Source organism: Rhyacophila brunnea, unplaced genomic scaffold, assembly GCF_057557595.1.
Source record: "Rhyacophila brunnea isolate RB1 unplaced genomic scaffold, BYU_Rbru_1.0 scaffold_4, whole genome shotgun sequence".
Taxonomy (NCBI): Eukaryota; Metazoa; Arthropoda; class Insecta; order Trichoptera; family Rhyacophilidae; genus Rhyacophila; species Rhyacophila brunnea.
In genome coordinates this window covers 10,810,369-10,825,454 of record NW_028233068.1, presented here as the reverse complement: position 1 = coordinate 10,825,454, position 15,086 = coordinate 10,810,369, and the positions used below count along the sequence as shown (strand labels likewise).

Genomic DNA, 15,086 nt, shown 5'->3' with positions numbered 1-15,086 from the left:
AATAAAAACAAAAAAATAATTGTTGATTTTTTTATACTGTTTCAGTAAAACCTCGTTAATACGAATTCCATGGACCGAAAATCGAAAAAAAAATCGAATTATGAAATGTATAGGGGGAAAATATTACTAAAAAAAAATTGATTTTCATCAATATTGTTTACGATCATAGATGTGCCTACCAAATCTCCGGTGCCGTGTGTGTTAATCGGTCATTAAATGTCAGGATTATATTTATCACCTTCTTAAAATAAGTAATTTATGATGTTTTACGAAAAGTCTGTCACAATTTTCAATGACTGGCTCATGAAATAGTGTGCTTTATTACGATTTATTGAATATTTTTATATGCCAGGACCTGAAATAATTTCGAATTACGAAATTTTTTTATATGAAAATAATGTTCAAGGGACTTTTTTTTCGCGAAAATTTCGAATTACGGCGAATCTCGAATTATCCGTGTTCTTATTAACGAGGTTCTACTGTAGCACTTTCCTATTGTACCCAAGACCTGAACGAAAACGAACCATAAGTGCGAGCGAGAACGCATTCGGCACGCATATATCTTCGCAATATGCATTAGAGTAAGATACAATTTCTACGGCGGAATTAAATATTTTTTGTACACGTTGCCGGTAAATATTGATTTGGATGACTACAGTCATTTAAAAACTGCGAGCATGTGTTGCTGAAATTTATTGTTTTTGTGGTAATTATTTTTGGTTAATTTAGTGGAAAATATGGTTGTGTTTAAACTTGGTAGCCTTACTGTGAAGCAACATGATGTTGTAACGCTTCATAGTTAAATTAATAATAATAAAATTGAGGCTCTACTGTGCATTATACCCAAGAAACACGGCTCCATTTTGCCAAACAATGCCCACTCTCTTTATATTATTACTCTGAGATTATAGAGTTATATTAATATATAATATATTCGATACAGATATAGCTTATATAATTATATAGTTATATAAAAGTGACACTTGAAAACTGTTAGTAAGACGACGACCATATAATGGTATTAACTACTAGTCATTTCGCATTGCAGCTCTTTTTGCTCTGAGATTTATCGACCATTGCCTCACTGAGGTAACAACACATTAGTGATACTGTCAATGAGGCTTGATGATGGCTTTTCGCTCATGTTCAGTTTGGACTGTGCCATAGCAATATAACATTTCATTGGCTGAAAACTACTCCGTACAGTAAAACCTCATTAGTAAATTACTTATTTTAAGAAGGTGATAAATATAATCCTCACATTTAATGACCCGTTAACACACACGGCACCGGAAGTTTGGTAGGCACATCTATGATCGTAAACGATATTGATGAAAATCATTTTTTTTTTTTTTAATTTTAATATTTTCCCCCATACATTTCATAATTCGAATTTTTTTCGATTTTCGGTGCCATGGAATTCGTATTAACGAGGTTTTACTGTACCAATTAGCCGACGCCGGCATTCTTTGTCACTAGACATGACATGTTTCGCATCATAATTCCATTTGCCGTTGAGAAATGTGAAGTTTGCAATGTTTAATTTATAAAATCTTCATTAACGTGTTTGAAAATAAAACACAACATCTTTGCTTTGTAAATTATTTTCATATAAAAAAGTACAACGCAAGAAAACAATATAATATGTACACATTGATATTACAATTATTATTTACAATATTAAACCAGATTTTAGTTATCACAAAGGTACCAAATAGAATTGAGAAATCGTAATTTAAATTCTATTAGTTGATGGCACAGTGGACAGATGATATAATTGGAGCACGTAATGGCATGTATCAAGGGTTGGTTTTGCCACACCAAAGTGTGAACAATTCCCCAAGGTTATCGCAGACATTACAAATATGACTTCACTTTCAAACAGATAAAAAAAGGACTCGCCGCAAGATAGAAAAAACTGGCAGATGACGCATAGGGTAAGTTGGGCCATTAAAAAAGTATCAATACTTTCTTTCAATTCCGATATTAATATTTTGCGATTTTTTTGAAAAATATCCCTCACGAACAACCATTGATACTTTTCTTCCGATACGATACTTGTGTCGTTAGATTTCTAATTCAGACAAGTAAAAAATAGATAGAACTGTAGAAAAACAGCTTTTTTGATTATATTGCATTCTAAATTTAACATAAATATATAATCTTAATAGTTCCACATTATTTGTTAATATTATCTATGTAATTTGCATAGAAATGTCGGCCATTTTTTTATAATAGTCAGTGATTGGCCCAAATGGACATGGTTGGGCTTGTTATGAGAAATTGTATGACTGAAGTTGAAAAAAATGCCAAACTTTAACTTTGATTTACTTATTATAAATAATAGGATTTGGACAATTTCTAAAATGAAGAAATGAAGTTCTACAAGAACTGACAAATAACTCAAAAAATCCAAAATGTGGATTTGGTTGAGTTTGAAATCTGAGACACACTTTTTCTTTCAATATGACAGCGCCACCCATAGGTATTATTTTTTGACGCGTTTGTGAGGTTTTTAATGTATTTCAGTTAGATCTAAAAATCTTATCTCCTTACGCATTCAATTGACAGAAGAATATGGATCTATATGTTTGAATTTTTATTATTCCATTTATAGATTTAATTAATAGGCATTATTTATAGCTCATTTTTTTGTGGGCCGATTGTGCTTTTTTGAACTAATTAGACTATTGATTAGTATTTCAAGTAAATATGTAGAATTGTAATTACCTGTATATCTATTTTGGTGTTAAATATTTACATATTTACTAATTACATTACATTATAGAGGTTCTACAATTATATACATCTGCTCACTATATCATCACTATACATAAATCAGAGCATAATAGGGGCACTAAAACTGATGATTTTGAGAGAAATTCACAGTAATTATAATATATATCCTGTGAATCGTTTTAGTGACTCAAAAACACCAAGTGTAGCGGCCGAGTTACAATATACTTATATATTATTCCTACTTAGGCAAACCGAGGAATGACTCATCAGGTACGGATGACAATAGTGCTTGTTCTTGCTGGTTATCAGCAGGGTCTGGTTTCTTGGTGGCGAGGAAGTCCAGCAACTTTTGGATCTCTTTGGGGATGGGAGGAGGAGTCGGTAGGTGATCTCCTGTGGGGACGAACCCTCTCTCGTCAGCGGTGTATTGGAGCTGAATGACTTGGCCTTCCGGAGACACGTACTGGACTTGTCCTTGCTGAACCTGTGTCTCATATCCTGGCTCATCGGCATTCTTGATGAGGCCTTGCTCCTCTTGGTATATTCCGTTGGCTAGAATTAGAATTTAACCTTATAAAGTGCGGATCTAAAAGAACCCCTATCTTGGCAAACCAAAAGTACACTACAAGATACCTATAAATTCTGTGATCGTCTATGCCTCAGAAACCTGGACAATAATTCTAATTTAAATTAGAAATTTAAAGCAGTGTTTCCCAACCTTATTTCCGCCAAGCGTGGGAATTTTAATAATAAATATGGCCATAAAATATAATGAATAGCGTAACTGTGTACGTAAATAGTTTATCTTTGACTTAAAATAAAAACTATTTTTCTTTTTAATGTTTTCAGATACATATTTATTAATTAATATAGTTGAAATTGTAAACTACGAGAAAAATGTGTCAAATTCCAAGCTTCGTATTTTTCCGCTAGGTGACTCTGGTATGTAGAAGCCTCCCCCTTAAGAATTAATAGGGCTTTACATGTTTAGATAATATGTACATCCACTATGATAATATAATATAATAGTTTTAACGAACCTGTTTCTATGACATAGCGATAGTTCTTGTCTGCTTCTTCTCCGACAACTTTCTGCTCTTTCCTAATAATGGCGACGTTTTCTGCGATGGCATACGCACTCCAGAGGGCTAAAAAGCCTAGTTGCAAACACTAGAATAGACGAAAAACAACATTTATAGGTAGGTATAATATGTATATAATTGCCACCGACAATCTCTATCACCATGGCCTAATAGAAAGAGAAGATGTATGATGCTAGGGGAAAGGGTATTAAAAATATAATAAATTGTGTGCCGTCATTTATGGACAATAATTTTATAGTAAACATCATTATAACTAAAATTAATTAGAAAAACACGTAGATAATATTTGTCTTCAAATGAAAAAATAAACATTCCTCCTGAAATTCCTCCTGAAGGAAAAAGAATTAAAACTAAAAATATATGATATTATGACAGATTCAGACAATACCAGGATTACAGGATTAACGTTCATTCAATTTTCGAGACCTCGACATTTCGAAAAAATATAATTAAATGATAATCCATATATAAAGTGTTATTGGTTCTTGCTGTTTAGTGCAGTGTTTTCCAACCTTATTTGTGCCATGCGGGCCATGCCCCACTTTAACGCTTCAAAAATCCCCCCTATCAAAATTTCATAGTAACTAACAATTTCTGAAAAAAAATGAATTGCTTCAAATAAAATATGCACATAGGCAATACCTACTATTTTTAATGTAACTTTCGTAAGTAAGTATCTATCTATGTATATTATATTAGATGTAGGTACAACTCGGAAGAAAATTAGTGCGATCCTTGTGCTTGATGCGAGTTACAAAGAGTTTTTATGTGAGGTACTAATTTGGTCAATTTTGATCTTAAATCTCCACAGTTTGTGATATCAAAACGATTTCTTTTTTTCAATAAGAAATCATCGCATTCAACTAAATAATATCCTCTTGAGACCCGAGATAGAACCAGTCATGAGAAAAAATATTTGTGCATTTTTCTGTTCAATAAATATTATTAAGATCACAAAAAAAAATTAAAATATTTTTTTTACTATATATTAACTAAAATCCACTACGTGCACGTGAGTGCATCTCAGGTCACAATAGAGTACAATATTGGATACAGTACAAACAATGAAATGAAAGAAAAACAATGTGATATCCATATAATGATACAATTTTATTAGAAAAATAATACAATAATCATAATAATATAATGGTGATTGGATAATTATATTTATTTAGATTAAAAATATAGTACAATAACGGTCAAAACCCTAAAATACTACACATTAATTAACGCGCACTTCAGGGAATAGGTTTAGGGACAACCATTCTTTGCTTTAGAAGTAGATCTGTGTTTACTCGGTGTGTTATGGAAGCTAATGGTGAAGAGTTTCTTGGATGACCTTGTATCGATGATGATAATGATGGCTAAATGACTTTCATACCAAATCGTAGGGTTTGCAAGTCTGATTTTCCATGACTATGAAGTATTCCAATCACAGTGAATATTTTCTTGCCTATAAGTTTGCATGTACAATGAGCAAACTATTTCATGTCCATGTCCAACAAGTCCATGTCCACAGTGGTCAAAGATCCTCACAGTTTACATGCTTGATGTCCTGTGAAAGCAAACACACCACTGTGAAGATTAATGCGGCTCATCGACTTGTAATCAGTATTTTACAACAGCTGACTGAGTGATGCATATCGTTCTTCGTCTTCTTTGAATCATAACACGTATTGGCCTGAAATAACGAATCGGTGAGGTTGAAGCTGGTAAAAAAGTCATATGTGTAGACGTACAAGGGCAGTTGTTGTGAAGCCAAAGTAACATCACAGCGTTGCATTGAGATTGTATCGTATCTTCATCAGATAGGTAGGATTCACTTCCCCACATGGAGAATAATTTATAGAGCAATTGGAGTCCAGCACCCAATAAACCATATATGGCCATGAACTGAACTCTTCAGCTCAGCATCATTCGTCTTATTAGGCTCAGCGTACTGAAACAATAGAAAATACAATACTATGAATTAATCGATACATTTATTCCTATTTATTAAGTATTCAACACCAGGAATATAAATACTAATGGCCAATAGTATTAATCACTAGGTATATTAAGTATATTAATTATTCTGTCCATCGAATCCTCAATATGGAGATCACAAAGCCCTTTCATCACAAACTGTATCAATTTAATTGGTACTTAATTGATTTTTTAGCAGTGCATGCACTTGCCTAATAAAATGATAAGTTTGATATTTATGACTAAATGATAAAGTAATATAATATGAGCATTGATACCTTATGGTTTCATAAGCCAGGATAGGACCCTGGATTGTGATTTTGAAGGATGTATCTCAGCCTCTAGCAGTGAGTAAAGTTCACTGGTTCTCCAGAATAAAGTCATCATCTGGGCCCAGGAGATGAATGTGAACATCATTACTGTCGTCAGGGTTATATCCTCCACCAACTTCGACATCATTATCATTCAAAATATCACCAATATGCTGGCTATTCAAGGATTCGTCTAAATGTAAACAAAAAACATAACCTCAATAAATCAGATATACTAATGTCAAAATATATCACTCTAGACCTGAGTTACTCATGTGTGTACCGAATTTTGAAACTATGATTATAATATTTTACAAAAGTGTAAAGATAATTTAAAGTATACGGAATATTACTATGATTCATTGTGAAACTAAATACATCATTGGTTTTTAATATAAATAAATATTAATATTTAATTAAAAGCACTTACTTGTCAGAGTTGACTTTTTAGCCGCCATTTTTGTCTTGTGCAAATATCCATAACTTCAAAGTCAAAATAACAATTTATTTTAAAACTACATAGGCTAGTGTTTTGCTCTAGTGGTAGAAAAATATACTATCTATACCACTGTAGTCAAATGCGGTTCAAGTATCCATTCAAATCATTACTAAAAAATATTTAAATAACGTCCACATATGTGTACCTCAGGACGCAAGAGGTTATGATGGGAATGGCAAGAGTAATTTTCTCAGAAAGTCGTGGTTGCAATATCAAAAAAATGTTTTCGAAAATGCGTTTTTTAACAAAAAAAATGTACCAAATATTAATGATTTGCACATTGCCCCACAAAACATTCAAATGGTTCAAAAAATTTAAAAAAAAAACTGGTTTAGTGGAAGCCAGCCACAATTTGTTAGGTTAGGTTAGGTTATCATTCTTAAATTCATTAATCTTGCTGAAATCGCCGCTGCTCCCACCTGGCTTCCAGTAAACAGACTTGTATTGTTTTATTTTACGATCAGTTTCAATGTGTTGTCTCACTATTAAATACAGCGAGAGGTCGCAGGCTACTACTTAGCTACTATAAAATGTTGTGAAAGACTGGTATAGATCAGTGCTTACCAACCCCCGGTCCGCAATAAGGTGTACTGGTTGTCCTCCATTGTAAAATGCATATTAAGCCAAACATTCCAACCAAATCTTCATTAAAAAAATGTAACACATTCATGGAAGACGTCAATCCTTCTAATTGAAGGATTGCTTGAGAAAAAACACAGACATTGTTAATTACAAAGACATTAATTTTTCGTCCATATTTTCGACTACCTATTCGCATGGCCCCCACAAAGGGGGGGCTGACAGGGCTCTAGTCTGGGGGCCCGGGCTCAGGAAGGGCCCGGCGTGGCGAATCGACCAGATAAGTGATTTAAACACACATCACAAATTCTCTCGAATTTAGAAAAAAAGTCGCCTATGGTGCTATTTATCTTCAATGTTAATTATTTAAAATTATATGGTTGTACGATACAATTTTTAATTGTGTATCGATACTCGACAACTCCATAATTCAAATATACAAAAAACACTAAAACACTTTAATTTTACGGCGTACACCATTTTTTGAAAACGCTACTGTAGAGCGTCACACTGCCTTTATCTTAAGCGATAGGTAGGGGGGCCGTCAAAGATCCTAGCCTGGGGGCCCGTTTCAGGATGTGGGGGCCATGCCTATTCGTATGATAAGACTTTTTCATGTCAGTAATGAAAACGAAACAGAGAAACCGAATGGATGACAATACAGTAGGTAGGTAAGTACTTCATCACTCCGAAACACTGAAGCCATGGTTATTAATTGCATTATATATACACAAAATATAATGTAAAACGATGACTAAATCGTTTTAAAAACATATTTAACTTTTTAAAGCGATCATTTCGCTTATAAAATGCCTTATAATGCCAAATTTCTAAAAATGTAGACAGAATCTACAGCATGGTATCGTACATATTTTTTTAAGACGACTGGAAAAGGTTTAAGTATTCTTGCAAAGATGCAGCAGCAGATTTCACTGACTGATCGGTTTTTGATTATTTCAATTTTAGTAACAATACATAATTTTCGTAATATATTTTTTTTATTCGCTATCAAACTTTTATTTATCTGTTATTATATAAGATTTAAAACTACTGTCGAACAAGATCTTCTTGTCAACGTGGTAAACTGTGAACTAATAAGCCCCTCCTGTTTTTAACCGTACTTCTACTGCAACGAGTTCGGTTATCCACGAGTTGTCCACGTGTTAAAACTATGGACCAACAAGCCCCTCCTATTTAGTTAATCGCACTTCGACTCCATCGACTTCCGGTTATTGCCTAGATCTTCTTATCGCACAGTAATAACTATGATACTATATAAATAACATTTAATTACTACTAGTAGTTCTTACATGAAATGTTTATCAATTTGCGTTATTTTTTAATATCGGTGTCTGTGTTTTAAATTAAGGCCTAGGTACCTATCATTAATTGCCCTAATTACTAACCGACGCCCGGCTCTCGCCAAATATTTAGTTATAACGTACTTGAACTTGCTAATAATTTAATAAACCATTTCTTTTTATTCAACGAATAATTCACAAGATCTGAGAATGTAACATTCTGAAAAAATAGTTTTTTTGCGTTAACGGTCCTCGAAATATTACTCCTATTTTTACCGGTCCGCAGGTTTAAAAAGGTTGGGAAACACTTAGACTCTAATTCATAAATAAAGCCTTACAAAAATACACATTCCGTACATGGCGATTGGTCTATAAAGTAACTGTGCTTAAATAATTAATATATTAAACTTTTAAAGACTCTAGACCATGGTTTCCCAAACTATGGGTCGCGAGCGAATGTTGAGTGGGCCCTCGCCACTGTATACATGAATTTAAAAAAATAGGAAGTGATAAATTTGATATTTCATTCAGTATGATTGTTTTGAAACACTTATATATTTATATTATTAATTACTTAAACATTATTGAAAACCAAGTGCAGCCTAAGATGAACATACTGTCTGAAATTTCCAGTAATTTATCACTGTTAATAAATAACTTTGACGACTATTTTGGGGAAGAGATGAAAAAGTTTGATTCGTTGCGTTGGATTTGTAACCCATTTCAAGACGACTTACCAACTAGTATGTCAACAAAAGCAAGTGAAGAACTCATTGATTTATCAGAAGATACGTCACTGAAAAATAGTTTCAATCGTAAACAGTTAACAAAATTCTGGCTCTCAGTTGCTGATAATTATTATCCTTGCCTGTTCGATGAAGCTATGAAAGTCCTCCTCCTCTTTACTACCTCATATCTATGTGAGGTCAGATTTTCGGCTATGGTTAACATTAAAACTAAATACCGAAATAAATTGGATATATCAAACTCACTGCGATTAAAAGTAACTAAAGTTGAAGTTGATGCTAAAACTGTAATGAAGAAAAATAAGAAACAAATACATCCTTCCATTGAAATAACTTCGTAAAAAAACCTTGCAGGTGTAGGTATTTAAGTAATATTTTTAGTTTAAGTTGTGTTTCTTATTTCAACAGTCTTTCATTCATATTAGTAACACTTATAAATTATTTTTTTTTCAATTAGAACAAATAAGACAGCATTAAGTAGTTCCACGACTTGCCACTAGGGAATCTGAGCATTACCAATATTTATGCCCTCTTTTCTCTAAGACAGCCAAGAGGTGGGTCCCAAGATTGGAAATTTTTGTTGGATGGGTCGGAGCCCAGTCAACTTTGGGATCCACTGCTCTAGACGAACATAAGTGGGTCTATTATATACACAAGGCGGCTATCGGCGGTAATTTATCATATTTATGCATTGAGGTATTATAATTGTTACAATAAGTTGGCCGGCGTATAGATTATAAATTTAAATTATATAGATTATAAGTTTATTAATAACGATTGCGATGTACCAATCTTCCTGTAACAGCAGATGTAGAAACACTGTTTAATAACCTTTTCACAATATTGCCGAAATATTAAGAAAAGTCACTTGCATAATAATTAATTGTGTCATCACTTAGTACGTACGAATACCAAAGTGCAGTGGTTTTCAAAGTATGCAACGCGAAATTTGCCAATATTTTATTAATTATTTAAACTATTGATGATTGACGAAACTAAAAATAATCAAGATGTAAGTAATGTTGTCACTGTAGCTGTGAATGTTGTGAAAACTTGAATAATATACCGTGAAATGCTTTACGCAAACATGGATAACTCGCAAAATTCCAATATCATTTCTCAATAAACTATTCTCAGGTCTGAAGTCATATAAATATATTAGCAATAACCTTAAAATAAATAAATCGAGCAGACATATTCAAAGAGTCAATAAATAGATAATGGCATGTATTATATTGTATTCTTATCTCGTATGGATAAATGAGAAATGGTCGAAGGATTGGACCATGGCCCCCACATCCTGAAGCGGGCTCCCAGGCTATGATCTTTGGCGGGCCTCCATACCTATCGCTAAAGATAAAGGCAGTTTGATGCTCTACAGTAGGTGTACCGAATTGTGTACGCGATAAAATTAATGTGTATATTTAGCGTTTTTTCTGTATATTTTAATATGTCCATTTGAATTTTGGAGTTGTCAAGTATTGACACAGTTAAAAATTAAATCGTATAACCACATAATTTGAAACACTTACATAAGCACCGCAGGCGACTTTTTTTACTATTAGAGAGAATTTGTGATGTGTGTTTATATCACTTATCTGGTCGACTCGCCACGCCGGGCCCTTCCTGAGCCCGGGCCCCCAGACTAGAGCCCTGCCAGCCCCCCCCCTTTGTGGGGGCCATGGATTGGACACTATCAGAATTGATATCAGAACAAAATGAATCCACAAGGAAATGCAACAATTAATTATTATCAAAGCATATTATTATTATCACTTATCAAACGCTAGTAAATTCGCGTATAATTTCTGAAAGAACGAGTCACTTCGGTTTTAGATGGGTAAAATATTATTTTGTTGAAAACGTTTGAAAAACTAATCCGGCTTCAGGCGCCGTGAAAAATCCTGATGCAACAAGACCGCCGTGAATGGAAAAGGTTTGTTGACGCCGGTCAAATTGAATTTAGATTTATTAAAGTGAATTTGAATTCATTTTTAATTTATGATTATTACCAATTATTGCAAATATACGACGACGGTGTGAGTCTCTTAATCTCTTTCTTAATAATAAGACATTTTGCATTTCATGCTGGGTGATGCTAAAATGTCATGATATTGATTTCAATCCATATTTTCAATTACCATATTCATATTGCGATGAGAAAATGATCGAGGTATATGACGTCAGACCCTGAGGAGGGATCCAGGGGTCGAAATGCACCGGAAATGATGAATTAAAATCCCCAAAATTATCGCTGCGTCACGTGGAAAAAATATTTTGACCGTTTGAACTACATAGGATAAAATAACAATAATTACAAGATAAAAAGAACTTTTTATATACAACGTTTATAAATTTTCTATTGAATTATTATGCTTAATATGCTCAAACTTGTACTTGATATGAAGTACTTAAATAATAAAACAAAGAAATATAGAATACTGAAATGTCATTTTGACATTTCATTTTGATTTCCATAGTAATGCACGTATATATTAATAATTTTGTTGCTAGGACCATCATCTTAACAACCAATAATAGTCTTTCACTTCTTACGGATTTTTCTGAAATAACTTTCCATACAAAACAGAATTAACTGAAAATGAATTCAATTCTGCTTAAAGATGGCGAAAAGAATGCATTGGCATCGTGTTCTGATATATTCTAAAAGTTTCAAATGTCTAGCTAGTTGGGAAGTTAGTTAAAAATCGATTGCAAGATTTGTACTGGACAAACAAGAATACGAGCTAATAAAAACGTTGTAATAAAAAATCGAATACACTTATTTTTTATAAAATATACATATAATTAATTAGATAACTATCGTAAGTCAATATTTTCGGAAAAATTATCAAGCGCTCCAGTTCGTAAAATTTTCAATTTCGAGCATTGGGGAGGGTCTGATAATATGATATGATGATTTGTAACGAATGAGATGGGGAGGTTATAGAATTTTATTTCCGTGAATAAAATATTTCGTCAGAACATAATGCTTAAATCGACCATTGTCAACTAATTCGAATGGGGTGTGTTAAAAGTGAATGATGTTAATGACAGGGGGAGAAAATAGTTTGTAACGATGGTGGGAAGAATGTTAAAAATAACGTACTTAAATGATATGACGCCATTTTATGGACCTTTATGGTAAACATCATTATAACTAAAATTAATTAGAATACAGGCTTGCCTTAGAATTAAAAAAAATATGCTTGAATTACGGAATTATTGTTAGGTATTCTTTTAATTTCCGAGATACCGGCATTTAGAAAAAAAAACTATATGTATAATTTTGTCAAAAATATTTTTACGGTCAAGTACCTTCCGACAAATCTAATTAATTTATGGCAACAAAAAAAGAAGTCCCACAGAAAGTAACTCTTTCTTGATCGATAATTCAGGATTACGTAATTTTCCACCTATATATTTTTTTCTGATTCTGTAATATCATAATAATAATCTTAATTACCAACAAACGAACTGTTTTCTTTAAATAACAATTTCGCACTTAGCTGATGAAAACATGTATTTTTTAATCACGATTACATCACTTTTAATCTCGGGATTTGGAAATGCGAACGGGTAGTTAGTAGATTATTCTTCACACTGCAAAACCACTTTTATTTTTTTTATTATTATTATCTGACCCAGTGATACGCATGAATGTCACAGATCGATTTTCTCAACATAATTTCCTACGACTCCACCAAAAAATTGTTTTATTGTCAATAAATAAAAAAATGTCAAAGAATAAATATTTTTTATTGTTTTTTAAAATAATCGGTTTGAATAGGTAGTAATTGTGCGAGAAATATTTATGTATATAAATCCGGCTACCAATGAGTTTATTTTGACATCATGAAAAGAAATGTTGGACATCACTGATTAAGACATTATATCTATCAATCATTTTATATTTTGTTGTCGTTATTTTTATTACATCCACGATGGTCGACCAGCTAACGTGTCGGCTTATAATATTGTTAGTCCCAGGTTCGAATTCTGGATCTGGCAAATACACATATTGTTTTTCAATGTGTGTATGAAGTCAGAGTATGGACCGAATAGAGAAAAACAAAAATATCTTAATACAAAACCCATATGATCTTATTAGGATCGAGCATGGTAAAAAAATGTATGTACATCTATTCGCGGCTACGCGTCACACTTATAATGTCGTGAGTTAGATCTGGCAAATACACATATTGTTTTTCAATGTATGTTTGGAGTCCGAATATGTACCTAATATGTTGAGAGTGTGGCAAATAATATCCAGTTCTCGTAAAAATAAAAATCTGTTAATACAAACATCCACTAGTATGTAGAGGCCCATATGATATTATTATTAAAAAGAAAGTTTAAAAAATATAATATTTATATAGGTAGATAGTATCTACTAGATACGTATATCTTTAGCATTTGTGTTTCTTTGCGAAGCTCTTCTATACACAAGACCTCTTTCGGCCTTTACGGTACCTAAATAAGGTATGAAAGTATCGAAATATTAACACTTGTTGTAACGATTACAATAAGTTAGCCGTTCTGAACTGTCAAAACTGTATATCTCACTCTAAAATGTATCACAGCCAACAGGCTGTTAAAACATAGCACTTATTGTAACAAGTACAACAAACTTGTTGTAATTGTTACAATAAGTGCTAATACTTGGATACTTTCCTACCCTAGATAGCGGCCGAAAGCAGTCTTGTGTATAGAATAGATGCGTTGGTGTCCTAAAGGGGTTGATATTAATTTTTGAAAGAATAGGTAGCATGAAAAGATGAAATAAAAAAATAATGCATCGGGGGTTGTATTAAAATAATAACATTAGCGATATAAAATATGAGGGTATTATTGGAATTGAATCACTAAATTGTACTCACAAATGACTTCATTGTGAATGATGAGTGCCGTTTCGTAATGGATCGGAGCGTGTGTGAACTTTGGTGACTTTTAGTGAAATGGTGACGAGATAGTTGCGTCGATCGATTTTATAACCATTTCGTAAAGAATAATTATTATCTTGTGAGATGTAACATATAACATCTTTCGCGGCGTATTAGCGCCGAGAGTCGACCAGGTGTGGACTGGTATAAAACTTACCGGGAGATATGGTATAAAAATGTGACTCATCACCAGATCCGCACTTCCGTAAGAAACGAAAACTGCAGCCAACGACGGTTTACTTTGCAGAATAGATGGATATTTTTACAATCTGTAGTTTTAAGCAGGGCCCGAAGTGGACCAGAGCGCACCGGAGCGACTTTCCTGTTCGTGAAATCGGTAAAATTATCGCTCCGTCTCGTGGAAAAAATAATTTGACCGTCTGAGCTAGATAGGACATATAATAGAAAATTTAACACACTTATTTTTTTTGTGAAATACACATAAAATTTGATATCTATGTCTTCTAACTATGCTAACTATATATTGTTCTTCAGAAAACTGTTGAGCGCTCCGGTTCGTAAACTTTTCCATTTCTATTAGTTTGTATTCACTACTGTCTTATTAACGGATAAGATAATAATGTGTCATATAATATGAAAAAAATACATTAAACAGATACGTACGGTACGCCAACCTGTCAGTCATGGCCCCCACATCCTGAAGCGGACCCCCAGGCAAGGATATTTGGCGCCCCTCCTACCCATCGCTAGAGTTAAAGGCAGCACGAAGCTATACAGAATGCTATACTGCTATCACTGTTATATTATTTTATGCAAGTCTACATATAAATAACACAAAATTATAGGATTATCGGAAGACAGTACGATAATCGCAACTTTTGACAGCACGACTTTTTTATTCGTTCGTTGATCAGTAGCAGAGCATAGACAAATCGGACG

General features: G+C 33.1%; 1 protein-coding gene across 1 annotated transcript; it reads right to left on the bottom strand.

Moving 5' to 3' along the window:
* Positions 1-1,361: 1,361 nt before the first annotated feature.
* LOC147066870 (pupal cuticle protein Edg-78E-like) lies at positions 1,362-14,206 on the bottom strand. Its single transcript, XM_085954323.1, has 3 exons — positions 14,124-14,206; positions 3,780-3,909; positions 1,362-3,291 (listed from the first exon to the last, which is right to left on the bottom strand). The coding sequence occupies exons 1-3, from the start codon at positions 14,133-14,135 to the stop codon at positions 2,978-2,980; spliced, it is 456 nt and encodes a 151-aa protein (XP_085810449.1). The 5' UTR covers positions 14,136-14,206; the 3' UTR covers positions 1,362-2,977.
* Positions 14,207-15,086: the final 880 nt, after the last annotated feature.

Excerpts from the sequence above, each read along its gene's own strand:
- LOC147066870 (XM_085954323.1), bottom strand. Across the intron at positions 3,292-3,779 it reads TCGCTATGTCATAGAAACAG|CCAACGGAATATACCAAGAG; the intron begins GTTCGTTAAAAC and ends TTCTAATTCTAG.